This window comes from Mustela putorius, unplaced genomic scaffold (assembly GCF_011764305.1).
Source record: "Mustela putorius furo isolate JIRA1106 unplaced genomic scaffold, ASM1176430v1.1 tig00000827_pilon_pilon_pilon, whole genome shotgun sequence".
NCBI classification, from domain to species: Eukaryota; Metazoa; Chordata; class Mammalia; order Carnivora; family Mustelidae; genus Mustela; species Mustela putorius.
The window spans coordinates 8027059-8044607 of NW_025421489.1; the positions used below are offsets into that span (position 1 = coordinate 8027059).

Consider the following 17549-nt stretch of genomic DNA (forward strand, 5'->3'; position numbering starts at 1 on the left):
TCTCAAATCCCGCAAAAAACAAAAGCAAAAACAAAAAACACATTGGCAGTTACAATTGCCGTCATTACAAAACACTTGTTTTTATTATGTAGTGTGTTAAACGAAAAACGAAACTATATTTAAAAAGTAGATCCAATTCCTAAGAAAGCATTCTGTTCAAAGAAGTTCTAAAACTTTATTGCCAGACCCTTTTTTGTCTGTGTATTTTCTCTCTTCAGAAGACATGACATCTCATTCTCTGACTCAGAACAGGTTTTACAACTTCTTGGCCCTTTGGACTTCCAACTTCTAAAATGTCTCATAACCTGTTCTAGACTCATTACGGACACGCAATCTCCTATACAGAACCCAAAGCATTTAGTTCTCATTATAATACCTAGGAAAGGAATAAAAGGGGTTAGGATGCAGATTTCCGGAAACCCGTGCATCTCACAGAACAACTCATTCCCGAGTCCGAGGAAGCAGGCGAAATCGGAACGTGAAGGCGCAATGGCTTCAAGAACAGTGTAGGGGAAAAAAAAGCTAAAAATAATAATAATAATAAAAAAAAAGTTGATAGGTTTCTGGGCGGACTTATCTTGGGGGAAAGCCACAGGATACTTAATTAGAGATCGAAAAGACCCTCGCAATGCTTCCAGGTATCACTAGGTGCTTTCCGCTCTGCTTCGCTAAAATCCAAAGATTCTCAGTTCGGACTCTGGGCTCCCGAATGCCTCCTCTTTTCACTCCTCATTTCTCCCACACATCCAGTCTCTCCTGCACCTCCTCCCAGCCGAAATGACCGAGTTTCTACCCGTCCCCTCGAGAAAATCACTTCTCTGCGTCTCAGAACATTTGCGTCCACCGACAGCCCTGCCTCTGGCTGTCCCCTAAGGCGACCGGACTCTCCTCCTCGGAGCCGGGCCGTTGCGCAGCTCCATCCTTCTCACCTTGGTTACAGAAGAGGCTCCACAGTTTAGCGAAGATCAGCCCCATCATGAGCACCTGGGCGGGCCGCGGGGTCCCTCAGCAGCAGGTGCCGCTGTGCGGGGCCCCCCACCACGGCGCTGGCTGTAGGGAACCGAGGAGATGCCTACTGAGACCGCGCGGTGAGGGTACTGGTTGGCCGAGAAACCTCGATGGGCCGCTCAGCTACCGGTCAGAAGGCACCGCGCCGAGTCCCTACCGGATAGTCCTTTGTTTCGAGCCCACTGAGCCAAACGCCGACCCGTAGTCCCTTCGGTCTGAACCCACCAACCCACCAGAGCTTCAACCACCCCCAAGCCCCGCCTCCGCTCCGCCTCCCCTCCCGAGTCCCGACCACCCATCGCCGGAAGGACGGGACCTGACGTCGGCACGCTTACGTTAACCCACGCTTTCGACGTGGCGTTTCCTCCGGCTTCACTTCCGGTGGGCGGGTTCCAGACTGCTCCGCTGCGTGGGCGGTTTCGGGGCGTGGGAGTCGGGGAGTTTCCCTCCGTGAGCGTTTGTACCGGTCACTGTTTGCAAACGTTTGCTACGTTCCGGTTCTTGCGTCTCTGTCCCCTCAAAACCTAGGGGCAACTGCAGTTCCTCCCACCGAATAGCCGCCGTTCGCTGCCCTGTTCCCGCAGGAAAGTAAGGGGTGTTTCTCCTTCAACTGTCACCCCTGGGCAGGCAGGCAGGCAGGCTTGGGGTTCCGCGGTGATTCGAAATAGAATTAATGGGGGACGAGCCATGATATGCCGGTAGCCACGGAGTTCAGTTATGTGATTAACTGAAAGCCTCCAAGTTTGGCCATGCGTTCGAATTTTCATGGAGCCCAAATAACACGAAATAAAATAACTTCCTTTAACTGAAATGGGATCCCAGTAATCTCTTGAGTTCAACAAAATAGAGGGGAAAACATGCTCTACCTAAAGCAAAGAAACTGAAATTTCAGGGGAAAAGGTCGAACTAGGCAATTAAGAAAATATGTATCTAATATTCCTTAGAAGGAACTGGCTGCGGCTGTAATTGATTTATTACTCAGCTAACCTTTTAAATCAAACAGCTAATCCCCTACCTGTGTCCATTCCGCTTTATAATTTAACTTTTAATTTTATTTGAGGATAGTTGACACAATGTTACATTGGTTTCAGGTGGACAACGTAGTGAGTCAACATCCCTATCCTGCCGTGCTCACCGCAGGTGTGGCCACCATCTGTCATGGGACAACGCTATTACACAATTCTTTTCCAGGTTAGGTTCCATGTTTTTTTGATAAGGTTAAGTTTGAAGCACCAACAAATTTTAAAAGCTTCACAGCCTGGGATGAAGCCTAATTCACAGTTCAGGAGAGAACTTAATTGAAAAGCTATGGACTTTGGTCAAGTGGTAGATTTTAACCCAGGCAAGAGCGGCCTTTTGATATGCTAGACTCTTTTTTATTACCTTTACAAAGAGAAGTGTATGACTTATGAAGTCCTCCCAGGGTGATGATTCAAAGACCTTTAGGACATATATGGGATAATGTGCTCCAATTTTCTGACTATTAAAGACAAGTTATAACCTCCCACAAGGAGGAAAAGGTATGTGCTGAGACTACATAAAATTAGTTTATCTTTCAGAACCATGAATTGGCTCAAATATAGATGATTTTGTGCTTGGGTAACCAGAGGCTGGAAGGGACATTTCTAGTCCTAGTTTCATTATTTATATATAAAAAAAACCCTTTACATTCTGTAACTTAGCTTCTTCAATTGTTAGACATATATATAAACCACATTCTATTTTTTTCTGGGTTTCAGATTTCCAATAAACAGTTTCTGAAATAAAGCAGTTTTTTTTCGCAGAGCTTTGAAGCCAAAAATTTACATATTTCTTAAATGTTTTTATGATGGTCTAATGATACTTTAGAAAGTAAATCTGAATTATTTTTTCACTTTTAGTTTTTTAAAGATTTTATTTTCTTATTTGACAGCAAGAGACACAGCAAGAGAGGAAACACAAGCAGGGGGAGGGGGAGAGGGAGAAGCAGGCTTCCTGAGGAGCTTAGAGCCCAATGGGCTTGAGTCGAAGGCAGATGTCTAACGACTGAGCCACCGAAGTGCCCCATCGTTTCACTTTTAATTAAGTGGAATGAATATATTTGAGCAGGACATTTAATATTTCTATTGATTCTACTCTTTCAAAAGTGTCTGAAACATTTTTTTTTTTAAAGTAAATCTCTACACCCAATGTGGGGCTCTAACAATCCCGAGATCAAGAATTGTATGCTCTGCCAACTGAGTCAGCCGGGTGCCCCAAAATATTTGAAACTTTTATGTTGAAGAACTGTTCTAATTTTTATTGTCTCTTCTACAATTTACCTGACAACAGGACTGTTGTAATATTTTAAAAATATTTTTTCACATTAGAAAATATTATTTGTACATTTAGGAATTTGAAATTTTTACTGACTGGAAGGAAAGAAAACTAGTCACAACTAAAAAAATAATAAAATATAGCTGTGAATCATCTGAACAGAAATCACACTAATATACCATAATTATTTTTTGAAAAGATACACTTTAGTTCATATTGAACATTTGTATTATATATAGTAGGAACACTTGTTAAGAATTTAATCATGTTGGGACGCCTGGGTGGCTCAGTTGGTTAAGCAGCTGCCTTCGGCTCAGGTCATGATCCCAGTGTCCTGGGATGGAGTCCCACATCGGGCTCCTTGCTCAGCAGGGAGCCTGCTTCTCCCTCAGCCTCTGCCTGCTATTCTGTCTGCCTGTGGTCGCTCTCTCTCCCTCTCTCTCTGAAGAATAAATAAAATCTTTAAAAAAAAAAGAATTTAATCATGTTAGAGAATTTTGAGTAATATACTTTTTAAATATAGCACTTAAAACACTTCTTTTTTTTTTTCCTGAAAATATCCCTTTAATTTATTTAAAACTAATTTCAAAAGATCCAAAGAAGGAAACACAGTTCTCTGAAATGTTACTACTTGAATATATATTTTGAATTTGTGAAATAAAAAAAGTCATAAAAAAGGAATATAATACTAGTGTTAGGATTATGACTCATTTTCTTAAGTGTTAACTGGAAATAACTTCCTTTAATTAAAATGGAATGCCAATTCAACAAATTTTAAGAAAAAAGATAAAAGTGTAATGTATTTAGAGCAAAACATTAAAATTTCAAGGAAAAATGAAACATTGAACTAGGGAATTAAAAACAACAAACTATATTTCTTAGAAGGAATTATCAATTAACCTCTGAAAATACTTAGAAGAATTGCCTACAGCCGGTATTGAATTCAATTTGTTACTGTTAGCTAAGATAAATTGCCTGCATGGCTTGAACCAAGGGAACTAGGGACAGCATGTTCTGCCAACTAGGAATTGAATTTACTCTTTAAAACCAACTCTCCTATGCATTTAAGATTATCTCCACTTTGACTTTAGTCTCCAGATGAGCTGAGATCGAAGGTTTCCATCTTTCCTAGACCTTTTTTTTCCTAATCCTCTCCTACCTTCTTCATGAAATTAAATATTTTGGATTTTTTTATAAGGTTAACTTTGGAGCACCATAAACTGAGATTTAAGATTATATCTAAGATTTTTTTGCTCCACCACATTGGGGGCCATATGGCTCCACTGAGAATATACAACCTAAATGACCCTTATATGGGTGTATTCCTATAGAAATCTTCCTTTGTTTGGACAGTTTGCACTACGCCAACTTCAGATTTGTAATACACTTTTCTTGAACCCAACCCTGGAACACCAAGAGGTCTCTTCATCGACATTAACTGTCACTGCAATAGCGTCTAGACAAGAATAGGCTAATTGTGCTCAGCACTCTTCATGTGTGCTTAATTAGTGAACTCATTTCCAGCATATACATGCTTTATCAGAACTTTCTCTAGTTCACATAGATACCCATATATCTGTTCACCTAGTCATTTAATAGTTAAGTGCCTATTACATGTTAAGGCAATGGGTATGCAGTGATGAGATGAAGTCTACCCTCATGGAATTTACAATGTAGTCCAACTTGTTCCTTCTCCCTTTTCTCCTAAATACAGATTCCAACCATTATTGGTGCCATGGGCAAAATGCTGAGGCTGCAAAAATTCCTTTGGAGGGGCACCTGGGTGGCTCAGTGGGTTAAAGCCTCTGCCTTCCGTTCAGGTCATGATCCCAGAGTCCTGGGATTGAGCCCTGCAATGGGCTCTTTGCTCAGCTGCAAGCCTGCTTCTTTTCCTCTCTCTCTGCCTGTCTCTCTGCCTACTTGTGATCTCTGTCTGTCAAATAAAATCTTAAAAAAAAATTCTTTTGGAAATGCCTGATCTAGGTATTTTTGTAATTACGGTTTTGTTTGTTTGTTTGTTTTTTAGATTTATTTATTGTAGAGTGGGAGAAAGCATGCACACAGTGGGGAGAAGCAGGGGGAGAGGGAAAGGGAGTCTTAAGGAGACTCTGGGCTGAGAGACTCTAATGCAGACCTCAACCTGGACGGTGAGATGAGCACCTTAGTGGAAACCATGAGTCGGAGGCTTACCAGCCTACCCATCCAGAGGCCCCTTGACATCTTCCTGATGATCACTTTTAATGATTTTGCCACAGAAGCATCCCATCAACTTACTGGAGAAGCATGGCATAGTGAAAAGAGTTGGTACTTAGAAGGCAGGTGGCTGTGGTCTTTATTTTCTTTCTGTGAGGCTACAGACTTATTTCAGCTGTGGGAGCCTTTTCACTCTTTCATAAAAGGGATATAACCACATTACAGGGTTGTTTTGTGGCTGTAAGTTAAAATATTTTATACAGAACCTCGTCAGCTTATCATACAAAGTAACTGAACTTTTTAAACACCTCTGTGTGAGATTTAGAAAAAACCGTTTCCTACAGTTAACACGGTGAGCTGCAAAAACAAAAACCTAGGACAAAGAGACAATTATTTTTAGTTTCGTATTCAATCATAAAATGTCTGAATTTCATTATGCATCTTCTTTTGAATCTTTACCTTCATCTGTAATACATAAATTAGGGTAAGCATCTCCGAGCCTTAAAGTGCAACTCAACTATAATAAAGGTAACCCTTAGCCTCATTCAACTAATTTTACATATGCGGGTTTTTTTTTTTTTTTTTTAAGTTTTAACTGATCATTAATGGGTATGAACACACCATTAACCCAGCTTTCAGAAATTTAAATAACGGCGATCATTCACAGCTGAAGTCAGATGAGTTGCCACCGAGGGCCAGGTGTCTGAAGCAAAGGGTGGCTTTACGTTCAAATAAACTCTGGCTTCCTTCTAACATAGGAGGTCAACAGGCAGGTGAACTAACTAGTCCTCCAGTTTACTCAAGCCACCTCAATTTTTTTTTTAATTTTATTTATTTATTTGACAGAGAGAGATCACAAGTAGGCAGAGAGGCAGGCAGAGAGAGAGAGAGAGGAGGAAGCAGGCTCCCCGCTGAGCAGAGAGCCCGATGCAGGACTCGATCCCAGGACCCTGAGATCATGACCCGAGCGAAGGCAGCGGCTTAACCCACTGAGCCACCCAGGCGCCCCAAGCCACCTCAATTTTACCCACACCCTTTCCTTCTTTCTCCCGGAACCCACCCCAGGCGCTAAATCAGCCAGATCACCCATGCGGCCTCCCTCCCCCACTCAGAGGTCCGGCAAACCACGCGCACGTGGAGTTGCAGCCAGCGGACCTCGGGAACTCCGCCTACCAGATGTACGGCGGTTCGCGGTTGCGGATTGGGGAACCGGGGAGGGTGGGACGCGTCGCCGGAAGTGACGCAAGCCGGAAGCGGCTTTCGGCCGGGAAATTGGGGGCGCGGTTTTGAAATGAGGTCTGAACCCTGAACGTGAGTGAACAGAAGTCTGAAGTCAGTCTGTTTTCCAGGCCAGTTCATAACGGATTTGATTGTCATTTTTTCCTTTTTTTTTTTTTTAAACCTGTGTATTCTCTGCCGCACGGGGGACATGACCTCACAGCGATTTCCGTGAGCGTGTCTCAAGAAGCACCAGAGACGGCGATGGTGGAGGCGAGGAAGCCGCTCTAAACGGGCAATGCCGGAGAAAGCGTGGATGTACCTCCGCAATCCCGAGTTGAACTTGGAAAGAGCGGCGCAGTTCTCCCGGCCAGCTGGTGGTCCCGGCGCCTGTGGGTGGTTACCCATTGCCAAGACGCTGCTCACTGTTAATCCGGAAAGAGAAAAGTCACCGTTTTCCCACATTTTTCTTGGAGGACAAAACAATAGGGAAAATGTCCGTGTTCCCTAAAATATCGTTGAGACATGAGGTTGAAAAGTATCTGAAAGAGGGTTTTGTGAATAAGGAGGTAGGTCAAACCTGTTTTATGATGCTTGCAAAAATTCCATGTTTACACACGCTGGGAAAATAGGAAAAACAAAAACAAAACAAACAAAAAAACAAAACCAAAAAACCCTAAAGCGAGACCTAATCTTTACACGGTTGTTTCTTGTTACTCTTTTTGGAATGTAAAAACTGCCAGTACCTTCTTGCGGGCATTTAATGCTTTCGAGATAGGAGGTGAATGAGGTCTACGTTTCAACACTTAACGAATGTGAACAGAAGGGAAGGGAAGAGAGCGGTTATGTGCGTGTCAGTAGGCGTGGCACTGAAGGGGTTACAAGAATGAGGGGAAAAGATTCCTGTTCTCGAGAATTTAAGTCCAGTGGAGAAGATACACCCGTGTTCTTATAGCGCTTGCTGTGGTTCTCAGGTGAAAGAGATAATGTGTCAATGCCTCTTAAATGCCACTAGTTGTGCTGGCTGATTTGCATGCAGACTTTTACATCTTAATATTAGCAATTTCTTTTTTTTGGGGGGGGTAAGAGATTTCTTCTGCATTTTAATAGGTGAGAGAGCTGAGGGTCCGAGAGTCCTGCAGCTGACCCAGATTGACACCGCCATCAAGTAATAGGGCTGAAATCTGAAGCTGAAGAGCTCAGATACAGTGAAAAAAATACAGATTTGGCATCCCAGGTCCTTGATGGGTGCCCCTGTGCTTTGAGTAAATTATTTCTTTTTTTTTTTTAATTTTATTTATTTATTTGACAGAGAGAGAGAGATCACAAGCAGACAGAAAGGCAGGCAGAGAGAGAGGAGGAAGCAGGCTCCCCGCTGAGCAGAGAGCCCGATGTGGGGCTCGATCCCAGGACCCTGGGATCATGACCCGAGCCGAAGGCAGAGGCTTAACCCACTGGGCCACCCAGGCGCCCCTGAGTAAATTATTTCATACCGTTTAACCTTGATATCCTTTTCTGTGGAAACTGAGGATGTTAAAAATATTTACCTTACAAGGTTATTTTAAAATATTAACCATAAGTGAATGCAGCTGGTATTGTTCTGGCACATTAGTCCTCAACAAATATTCATTCCATGTAGTGGGAGCAGTAGCTAGCACAGAAGTCCTCAGTGAATGTTGTCTTTGATTGTCAGGCTTGTGCACTTTGCATTTTACTTTGTGCCTCTAGGCAACTTTGTATCTTCTAAATTTTTGCTTTTCTTATTCAGAGTAAAATCTAAGACTTAAATGTGATTCGTGTATGAAGATACTACTGAAGCAATGACTTCTTAGATTTGATTTCTGCATTTTATTTCCAAAGATTAGATTAAGGGATTAGAGAGTATGGAAAGAGAAAATACCTTCTCTTGACTTCAAAGAACTAAAAATATAAGGAGCATATTAAGAGAAATAGAGGCATTCAGCAGTTTTTCTTTACTATTTTAAAAATGGTAAATATTGTATTATAGAAGATCCAAATGTCTGTCTTTGACACCATCTCTGTCTCAAGCCCGCTAACTGTAAATGATTTTAGAAAAAACCATTCCTGGGCGCCTGGGTGGCTCAGTGGGTTAAAGCCTCTGCCTTTGACTCCGGTCATGATCCCAAGGTCCTGGGATCGAGCCCCGCATCGGGCTCTCTGTTCGGCAGGGAGCCTGCTTCCCCCTCTCTCTCTCTGCCTGCCTTTCTGTCTGCTTGTGATCTCTGTCAAATAAAATCTTAAAAAAAAAAAAAAAGAAAAAGAAAAGAAAAAAAACATTCCTTTGTATAAGTATTGGAAGTAAAGTTATATTCAGTTTTAATAAAAACAAACTAAACTTGAGAAAGTACTAATACTTTGAGGCTGGTGGATGAGTACTCTGGCAGGTAGTTTAAGATGATGCTGTGAAGCAGAGTACAGTTAAAGATGACAAAAATGGGAAAATACGTGTCTCCCAAAGCTTCAGTTAATCACAGGGGGACTTGGTTTTTGTTTTTATCTTTAAACCTCCATTTCTGACAGGTTATCTTTGCTACCTGTCTTTTTGGGTGGTATTTATTACATTTAAAAATACCATATTCGAAAGCTGGTGTGGATGACCTTTAGATGACAGTATCAATATCAGTATCAGTATCAATATTCAAATACTGGTGTTTTCAAAGGCTGCTAATGAATTTGTTCTAGGTATGAGGCCAGCAAGTAAATAGCTCTACAGAACGATATAATATTTGGTATATTATAAATAGAATAAAATCATGAATTTATATGAATAAGCATAGCAGACATTAATATGTTCAAAATGTTAATAATGCTTTGAAGTTGAGGCAGTTTTTTCAAAGACCTTTATGTTGGGCATTTTGTTAGGTGTTTATTACCACTATTAAACCCCAAAACCCTGTGAAGTATTACATTCGGTTAGTGTTAACTAACATGCAACTAAAGTAGCAAAATGAAATGGAACTGCATAATTGCTGAAAGATGTTTCATTAGTCGGGTATGCATAATGTACTTAATATTTTTAGTTAATTCTTATAGTGACATTGAAACATTAACGTGTTGTTTTCCTCTTTTCAGGTTGTATCTGCTTTTGGAAAACAAGAAGCAGAAAGGAAATTTGAAACTCTGTTAAATCGCTTGTCACATCCTCCGTCATTCACAACAGTAAGAGTAAATACACATCTAGCCTCAGTGCAACATGTGAAAGATCTGTTGTTTGATGAACTTCAGAAGGTATGCACAAATTTTCTATGTCATTATATCCATAATTGCATTTCTACAGTCTTGTGGAATGTTGTAGAGTGTTGTTCTCCAACATGGAGCCCGATCCCAGGACTCCAGGACCATGACCTGAGTGGACGCTTAACTGACTGGGCCACCTAGGCACCCCTACATTTCAGATTTCTTAGTAGCCATCTGTTAAGTAAGGTTGGTCTGAAATCTCCTTTGCCTGGAAGAAGCAAAAGTCAGGAGAGTTCTTGATATGGTAGAAATATAGATTGCTAAAATACAAATTTTTTCTCTCATCAACTTGGAAATAAATTGATTTTTGAGAGTTTTTCTAGGTAGTATACGGATGCCACAGGGCAGTGGAAATACCTATTATTGTTACTATTCTTTCATATAGTATGTGAAAATTCACGATTTAAAGTTCATGGCCAAGACTTGTTCTGAAATACTTGCATGTAGCTCCCCTAAGACTGTAGTATTCTTGATATCCCTTCCACTATTCTGCTCTTTATTTTGATGAGTGCAGTGCCCTGTTATTTTCTTCTGCAATAGTAGTGTTCTGGTACATATTGAAAAGCCCACTTTCTGAGAAAAACAACCCTTTGTAGCATTTGCTGATTTCAGTGGTGTAAATACTCCCACTGCTGTCAATTTCAAGTTACCAGTGTGACCTTGAAATTGGACAGACATGCACATAGTTGGTTCTCCTGAGACTGTGTGAGCTGGCCTTGACACCCACACTCCTGGTCATGCACCCACCCATTTCCAGTTTAAAGACCAAGTATGATAGAGGATACTGAAAATCCTGAACTTTTGCCAAAAAGCATTATTTCCCTTAGCAAAACTGACATGGCATTCAGTATTGGTGGTGTTTAATAAATAGTATTTAATAATCTCAAACCTTAATGTCCTATTCAGAATGTTTCCTTAAAAGAGTACGATGAGGGCGCCTGGGTGGCTCAGTGTAAGGTTAAGCCTCTGTCTTGGCTCAGGTCATGGTCTCGGTGTCCTAGGATCGAGCCCCACATCAGGCTCTCTGCTCAGCAGGGAGCCTGCTTCCTCCTTTCTCTCTGCCTGCCTCTCTGCCTACTCGTGATCTCTCTCTCTGTGTCAAATAAATAAAATCTTAAAAAAATAAAATAAGAGTACGATGTGTAATTCTGTATTGGTTATATGTTTTCAAAATAAGTCACCTAAGGTAAACATGGGTTGTCTTTATAAAGCCAAATTATAAACAAAATTGAACCTTATAAAGAAATCGAGATACTTCAGAATAAAACACAGAGAAAACATAATTGTTTTGAAGTCTTTGTCTTTTATAGTGTTATGTGGTATAAAGTAAGAATATCCTAAACCAAGCTTCATGCTCTGCTAGGTAATGACAATGAAAAGAACTGTAAATTGAAATCTGTCAATTATATTGATGGATCCATAATTCTGTTTGTTTATTTTTAACAGCAGTTTAATGGATTAAATGTTCCTATTCTTCAACATCCAGACCTTCAGGATGTCTTACTTATTCCTGTTATTGGACCTAGGTTTGTAATTATTTTATTTTCAAATGAAATTTTTCTAAAAATTTGTCATAGGTTTTTTTTCTTACTGTTTGGTGATACTAAATTTCTCTATTATTAGCAATTTCATATAGACAGTTCATAAATTCATAAATGCAACTTCGTATTCTGTCTTAGAAGATATTATAAAAGAGTAGGAATGGGTCCAGATACCTTGAAAGTAATGCCTTTTAGTCCATTTGGTGCAGTGATTGGTGACTTTTCCTCCTACTTAGTAAGAAACTTCATTTGTTTACTTATATGTATTAAGAGGTTCCAAGGCTAATTTAAAACTTTTTTTGAGCTGCCACTAAAATATATAACATTTTTCCTGCTTTCCTAGTTAATGTGTTTGTAAAATTTTATTCGGTAATTCACAGTTACTTTGATTTACTATGTATGCTCTATGAGTAGAACAGGCATTGTTCTCATTTATGTATTTGGAAGGCATATGTTTGAAAATGGGGGGTGGGGGGGCTTTCATATTTTAATGGGAGTAATGGGAGTTCAACTTCCAAGGAATATTTTTAAATCCCTAATTATGATTTAATTTTTTATACCCCTAAGAAAGATATTAAATAGAAATAAAATAGAAAATAGAAAAATGTTCATTTTGTTAAAGCTTGAAAGTAATTTAGTGGTCAGTAAAGCCGTGGTTCAGTAAATTATGGTTTATCGTGCAGTGGAATATGGACTTTAATAAGGAAGAGTTACATGTACCGGTAAGAGAAGATAGTCACAATTAAGTATCAAAAAGAGATTGTTATGTATGGGATAATTACACTTTTTTTTTGCAATTACAAAAAACAACTACACATTTATGTATATTTACTTATATACAGGAAAAGGTCCAAAGGCTTTAATATACCCAGCTATTAATAGAGGTTAATTTTGAGTGGTTAACTCTGAAGAGTTCGGATTGGGAGAGAAGGGGTAAGAGATTTTCATTTGTAACATTTCTGTGTTATTTTTACTATAAGCATGTATTCCTTTGGCAATTAAAAAAAGATTTTGTGAGTTCCTTATTCTGTTTTTTAAGATAAACTGTGTAGACAGTGAAATGAAGAGATTTTAATGAAGTGTACTGTTTGCTGAATTTCTCCACATTTGTACAGCTGTGTACAAGACCTATCCCAATCAAGGTAGAAAGAAGTCCATAATTCTCCCTAATAGAACTCATTTCATTTTTAAAATTTTATTTATTTATTTATTTTATTTTTATGTTTTTTAAAGATTTTATTTATTTGACACAGGGAGAGATCACAAGTAGGCAGAGAGGCAGGCAGAGAGAGAGAGGGGGAAGCAGGCTCTCTGCTCAGCAGACCTCAGGACCCTGAGATCATGACCTGAGCCGAAGGCAGAGCCTTGACCCACTCAGGTGCCCCTTTATTTATTTTTTTAAATATTTTATTTATTTGTGAGATAGCACATGAATGGGTTGTGGGGCAGAGGAGAAGCAGAAGCAGACTTTCCATAGTGGGAGCCGGACTCTGGGCTCCGTGCCAGAAGCCTGGGATCATGACCTGAGCCGAAGGCAGACACTTAATCAACTGAGCCACCCAGTTGGCCCTATTTCATTCTTTTTAATATGTGCATACTTTTAAAACATTTATTCATCCCTGTAATATAGATAGGCATTTATTTTTTTCCTGTTTTTCATTATTACCAACAGTAAATATTCTAAGGATGTTTCTTTGTAAATTTGTGTAAGCAGGTCTACAGGATAAACTGGTACAGCATAGAATCATTGGTTCATTGGTCTGTGCATATTTTAGTTTGAGATATAGTGCCTTCTATAAAGTTACCATTTAATGTTTTTAGCAGTATATGAGAGAGTATCAATCTTTCATTCTCACTAATACTGGCCATGCTAGTTCTTTTGAAGTATTTAGATGATTTAACTTTATTTTCTGAACTTAGTACCCTTTCATCCTATTCTTTGTAGTGATCTAGACACTCATTAGAACGTTAGTGAATTAGGGGCACCTGGGTGGCTCAGCGGGTTAGAGCCTCTGCCTTCGGCTCAGGTCATGATCCCAGGGTCTTGGGATCAAGCCCTGACTTGGGTTCTCTGCTCGGCAGGGAGCCTGCTTCCTCCTCTCTCTGCCTGCCTCTCTGCCTACTTGTGATCTCCATCTGTCAAATAAATAAATAAAATCTAAAAAAAAAAAAAGTGAATTATAAGACATAAATGATGGGTTATGACAGAAAAGTTCAAAAATCATTTAGGATTATAGATTTGCATACCTACTATTCACTTCTAAAAGGAGCAAATCAGTTCTTTTTTGTTTTTAAAACTCATTATCCATATTATTATTATTATATTCCTTTTCATTATGAAAAATGAGGAAGTTCTTATACTTAGTTTTTTAAAAATCTTACACTTAAATTTTATCCCCTAAAACATCCACCAGCCAATTTTTATTTACTGTGTTCTTTAAGCATTGCACAGGCTTATAACATTGTTATTCTAGAAGCACAATTCAAATGAATGCTGTGCTTACTTTTAGTCCTAACAGTTCATTCCTGAGTTCTTTGTCTTGATTACTCTTGGTTGGTGACCTTAGTCATTTATCAGGTCTGCAACACCTGTTTCCCGTCTCCAAAGTAAGTATTCTCATTTCCAAAGTATTTACACTCTTGCTTCAGAATTGCCTGTTGCCTTTATATTTAAACAATAGATTGGCTGATTATAGTACTTTCAGGTCCTATATTATTTCCCTTAGCAGACATTGCTAAGGGAATATAATTCCCTTTGTAGACATTGCTTTTGGAATGTTATGTCATCAAGTGTTGCTGTGAAAAAAATCAGAGGCCCCAGCGAACAGTATCTTAGTTTTTGCTTGGAGATCTACAGGTTTTCTATCACTAAACTAAAGTTTCTCCAAAACTTTAGAAACTTGATAGCTTGATTTTTTTTTTTTTTTTTTTTACCATTCTTTCTTAGTTTTTTAATTATTTTTATTAACATACAATGTGTTATTTGCCTCAGGGGTACAGGTCTGTGAATCATCAGACATACACATTTCACAGCACTCACCATAGCACATACCCTCCCCCGTATCCATAATGCAACCACCCTTCCATACCTCCTCTCCCCCCAGCACCCTTAGTTTGTTTTGTGCCATTCTTTCTTATTTTTTAATGAAACAGTGTAACTCTTTAGTTAGGAGTCTTTCAGTATCATATTTTTCTCTATTCTGTATAAGAACACTAGGGGGCGCCTGGGTGGCTCAGTCAGTTAAGTGTTTCCAGCTCATGTGTGGGATCAAGCCCCATGAACCCCCTGGAGGATTCCCTGCTGTTTGGACAGTCTGTTTCTCCTTCTCCCTTCACCTGTGCTCATGTGCTTGCTCATGTGCGCCCTCTATCTTGCAAATGAATAAATAAAAATATTTTTAAAAACCCCACTAGGGCTATAGGTTGGATTTCCATTGCAGATACCCCCTGTGTTGGGGCACCCCAAGATAGCCCCCAGGTTTGGTGATTGGCAAGAAGGACCCACAGGACTCATCATGTAGTTGTGCTCATGGTGAAGATTTATTACAATAAAGGACACAAAAAACTGCAAAGGGAAGGGTATATGGGGCAAAGCCTGGAGGAAGCCAGGCACAAGCTTCCAAGAGACCTTTGTCCAATGGAGTTACTAGGACATGCATAATTCCTCTAGCAATGAGTTTTGACAAGAGTTGAATAGATGTCTAGGAGGGAAGCTTATTAGAGACTCAGTAGCAAGTGTTTTATCGGGTGCTGGTCATGTTGGCACCCACTGCCCTGCATATACCAAAATTTCAGCCTCTGGAAAGGAGAACAGGTGTTCAGAACAAAGCACATTGCTTGTACAAATATTTAGGAACAATAATCCACTCTTATCATTACAGAAGGTTTTCAGTTAGTCCTGGGAACGGTTTTCCAGTCACAGTTGCAGATGCCTGCCAAGGGTTGATCTTTCAAGCAGACCTTTCTAAAAATAGCAGTCTCAAGCCTATTGTGTTCTCTCTTATTTCCGAGACTTTCTTACTGTTTATTTTCCAGTTCACTACTTTTTTTTTTTTTAAGATTTTATTTATTTATTTGACAGACAGAGATCACAAGCAGGCAGAGAAGCAGGCATAGAGAGAGGAGGAAGTAGACTCCCCACTAAGCAGAGAGCCCGATGCGGGGCTCGATCCCAGGACTCTGGGATCATGATCTGAGCCAAAGGCAGAGGCTTTAACCCACTGAGCCACCCAGGCGCCCCCAGTTCACTACTATTTTATCTAGTTTTTCTTAGATTCCATTTTGAGTTATTCCTTTTGGTTTGTTTTTGAAAATATAATGACCCATTCGAAATTTTTTTTCTTTGGGTTTTTGTTTTTGTTTCATTTTGCTACTATATATGTCTAGGTCCTGAGTTGAATGAATCCTTTCTGCTTCTCTAACTCACTGGAGGGAAACACTTGAATTCATATAGCTTCTTCGAGTATGCAGTTTGCTCAAAAATGATACAGAATGGTGTGAACTCTATCCCTATACAGCTAAACAGATGTGTTTTTAAAAAATGGTTTCACGGAGTTTTCCCTAGTGGCACGGTTCTAGTCCTGGTGAGCACAGCTGATAAAGACCGAGGTTCTCTGTGAAGGGTTCCAGCTCTCAGCACTTTTTTGTTTTTTTTTTTTTTAAGAATGAGGGTCAATTTATTTTAAGTCATTTCATCATTAAATACCAATATGCACAGTTTCAAACATTTATAAATATTTCAATTTATAGAAAATTAATGGAATCTTAAAATTATCTGAACAGTGATTTAACAATTATTTACAACTAACTGATTTTGTAGAAACATAATTATGTTTAAAAGTACCCTCATCACAAAGTAATAATTTCACAGTACCTTTCTATAATATTTTTGTCACTCAAGTGGCAGCTGCAGCAATAAGACCCAAGTAGATTGAATAATTTAGAAACAGCATAATCAACTGCAAATGCAAGCCACCATTAACACCAAACAAAACAAGACCTTTTATACTAATATATAAATATTTCCCCATTTTCAGCACTGGTTGAAGAAAATATTAGGAGATAGTATTTTATTTGTAGTAAGCAAATTAATTTTAGGATTTTAAAAAATTGACATTAAGATGCTAGATTAGGTAGGTTTTTATAACATGTAATACTATTTTGAGAAATTCTTTATTTCACTGGAAGCCGTTTCTTTTTTTTTTTTTTTTTAAGATTTTATTTATTTGACAGACAGAGATCACAAGTAGGCAGAGAAGCAGGCAGAGAGAGAGGAGGAAGCAGGCTCCCCGCTAAGCAGAGAGCCCAATGCAGGGCTCCATCCCAGGACGCTGGGACCACGACCTGAGACGAAGGCAGAGGCTTTACGCCACTGAGCCACCCAGGCGCCCTTGGAAGCCATTTCTAATTGCAAACCTTTCTTCAGTTGTATTAGGACAGTAACTGGAGATAAGGCTCTGTGATCCCAAAGAGAAATTATACTTGCTTACGAGCAACTAATAACATATTTGGATACAAAGAGATTATTGGCTTTATTCCCAAGGTTTTCTTCTACTTCAGTGTTTAGGCTTTTTTGCTATCCCCTCTAAACAATCCCAAATATTTCTAAAATTATGTCAAAGGAAGATAACTTGATATGGACTAGTGCTTGTTTGAAAACAGTATTTACCATAGTATTCCACAGTTTTGTTTTTTCCTTTTTTTTTTAAAGACAGGTATCCAGCTAAAAAAAATTAAATAAAAAGGTATAAGAAATATAGCTGAAGTCACGATGAAGTACATTTTCTTTTACTAAGAACATATACTTAAACTTTAAATGCTGGCTCTCTTAAGAAAAAGTTTCTCCTTTTAAATTTGTATAACCGTTGCCCAAAAATGTATACAGTGATTTCCCCAAAATATTTATACACACAGTGGTCCACTTAAGACCAGCCCCATTATAACCTACTGAATACAATGTGCTCTGAATTTATAAATGGGCTACCCTCTGTATATAAAATATAGAGGCATGTATGTTAGACATACAAGTAAGAAATA

At 39.2% G+C, this 17549-nt stretch overlaps 2 protein-coding genes across 7 annotated transcripts in view; one reads left to right on the forward strand and one right to left on the reverse strand.

The window, feature by feature from the left end:
• ARL5B (ADP ribosylation factor like GTPase 5B) overlaps positions 1 to 1301 on the reverse strand; it is a 31021-nt gene extending 29720 nt beyond the window's left edge. The window contains exon 1 of the mRNA XM_004757587.3: positions 930 to 1301. Coding sequence (XP_004757644.1) covers positions 930 to 978 — 49 coding nt within the window. The 5' untranslated portion in view covers positions 979 to 1301. The remainder of the gene's footprint in view (positions 1 to 929) is intronic.
• A 93-nt stretch (positions 1302 to 1394) lies between these two features.
• The window catches only part of NSUN6 (NOP2/Sun RNA methyltransferase 6), a 76774-nt gene continuing 60619 nt past the window's right edge, over positions 1395 to 17549 (forward strand). For 2 of the 6 annotated variants that reach the window (XM_045085018.1, XM_013058900.2), the window contains exons 1-3: positions 6744 to 7283; positions 9808 to 9963; positions 11419 to 11498. In XM_045085018.1, coding sequence (XP_044940953.1) covers positions 7209 to 7283; positions 9808 to 9963; positions 11419 to 11498 — 311 coding nt within the window. In that variant the 5' untranslated portion in view covers positions 6744 to 7208. Of the gene's footprint in view, positions 1597 to 2099; positions 2200 to 6728; positions 7284 to 9807; positions 9964 to 11418; positions 11499 to 17549 lie in introns of those variants that run through there. The other 4 variants (XM_045085016.1, XM_045085017.1, XM_013058901.2 and 1 more) reach the window with 4 other exon arrangements.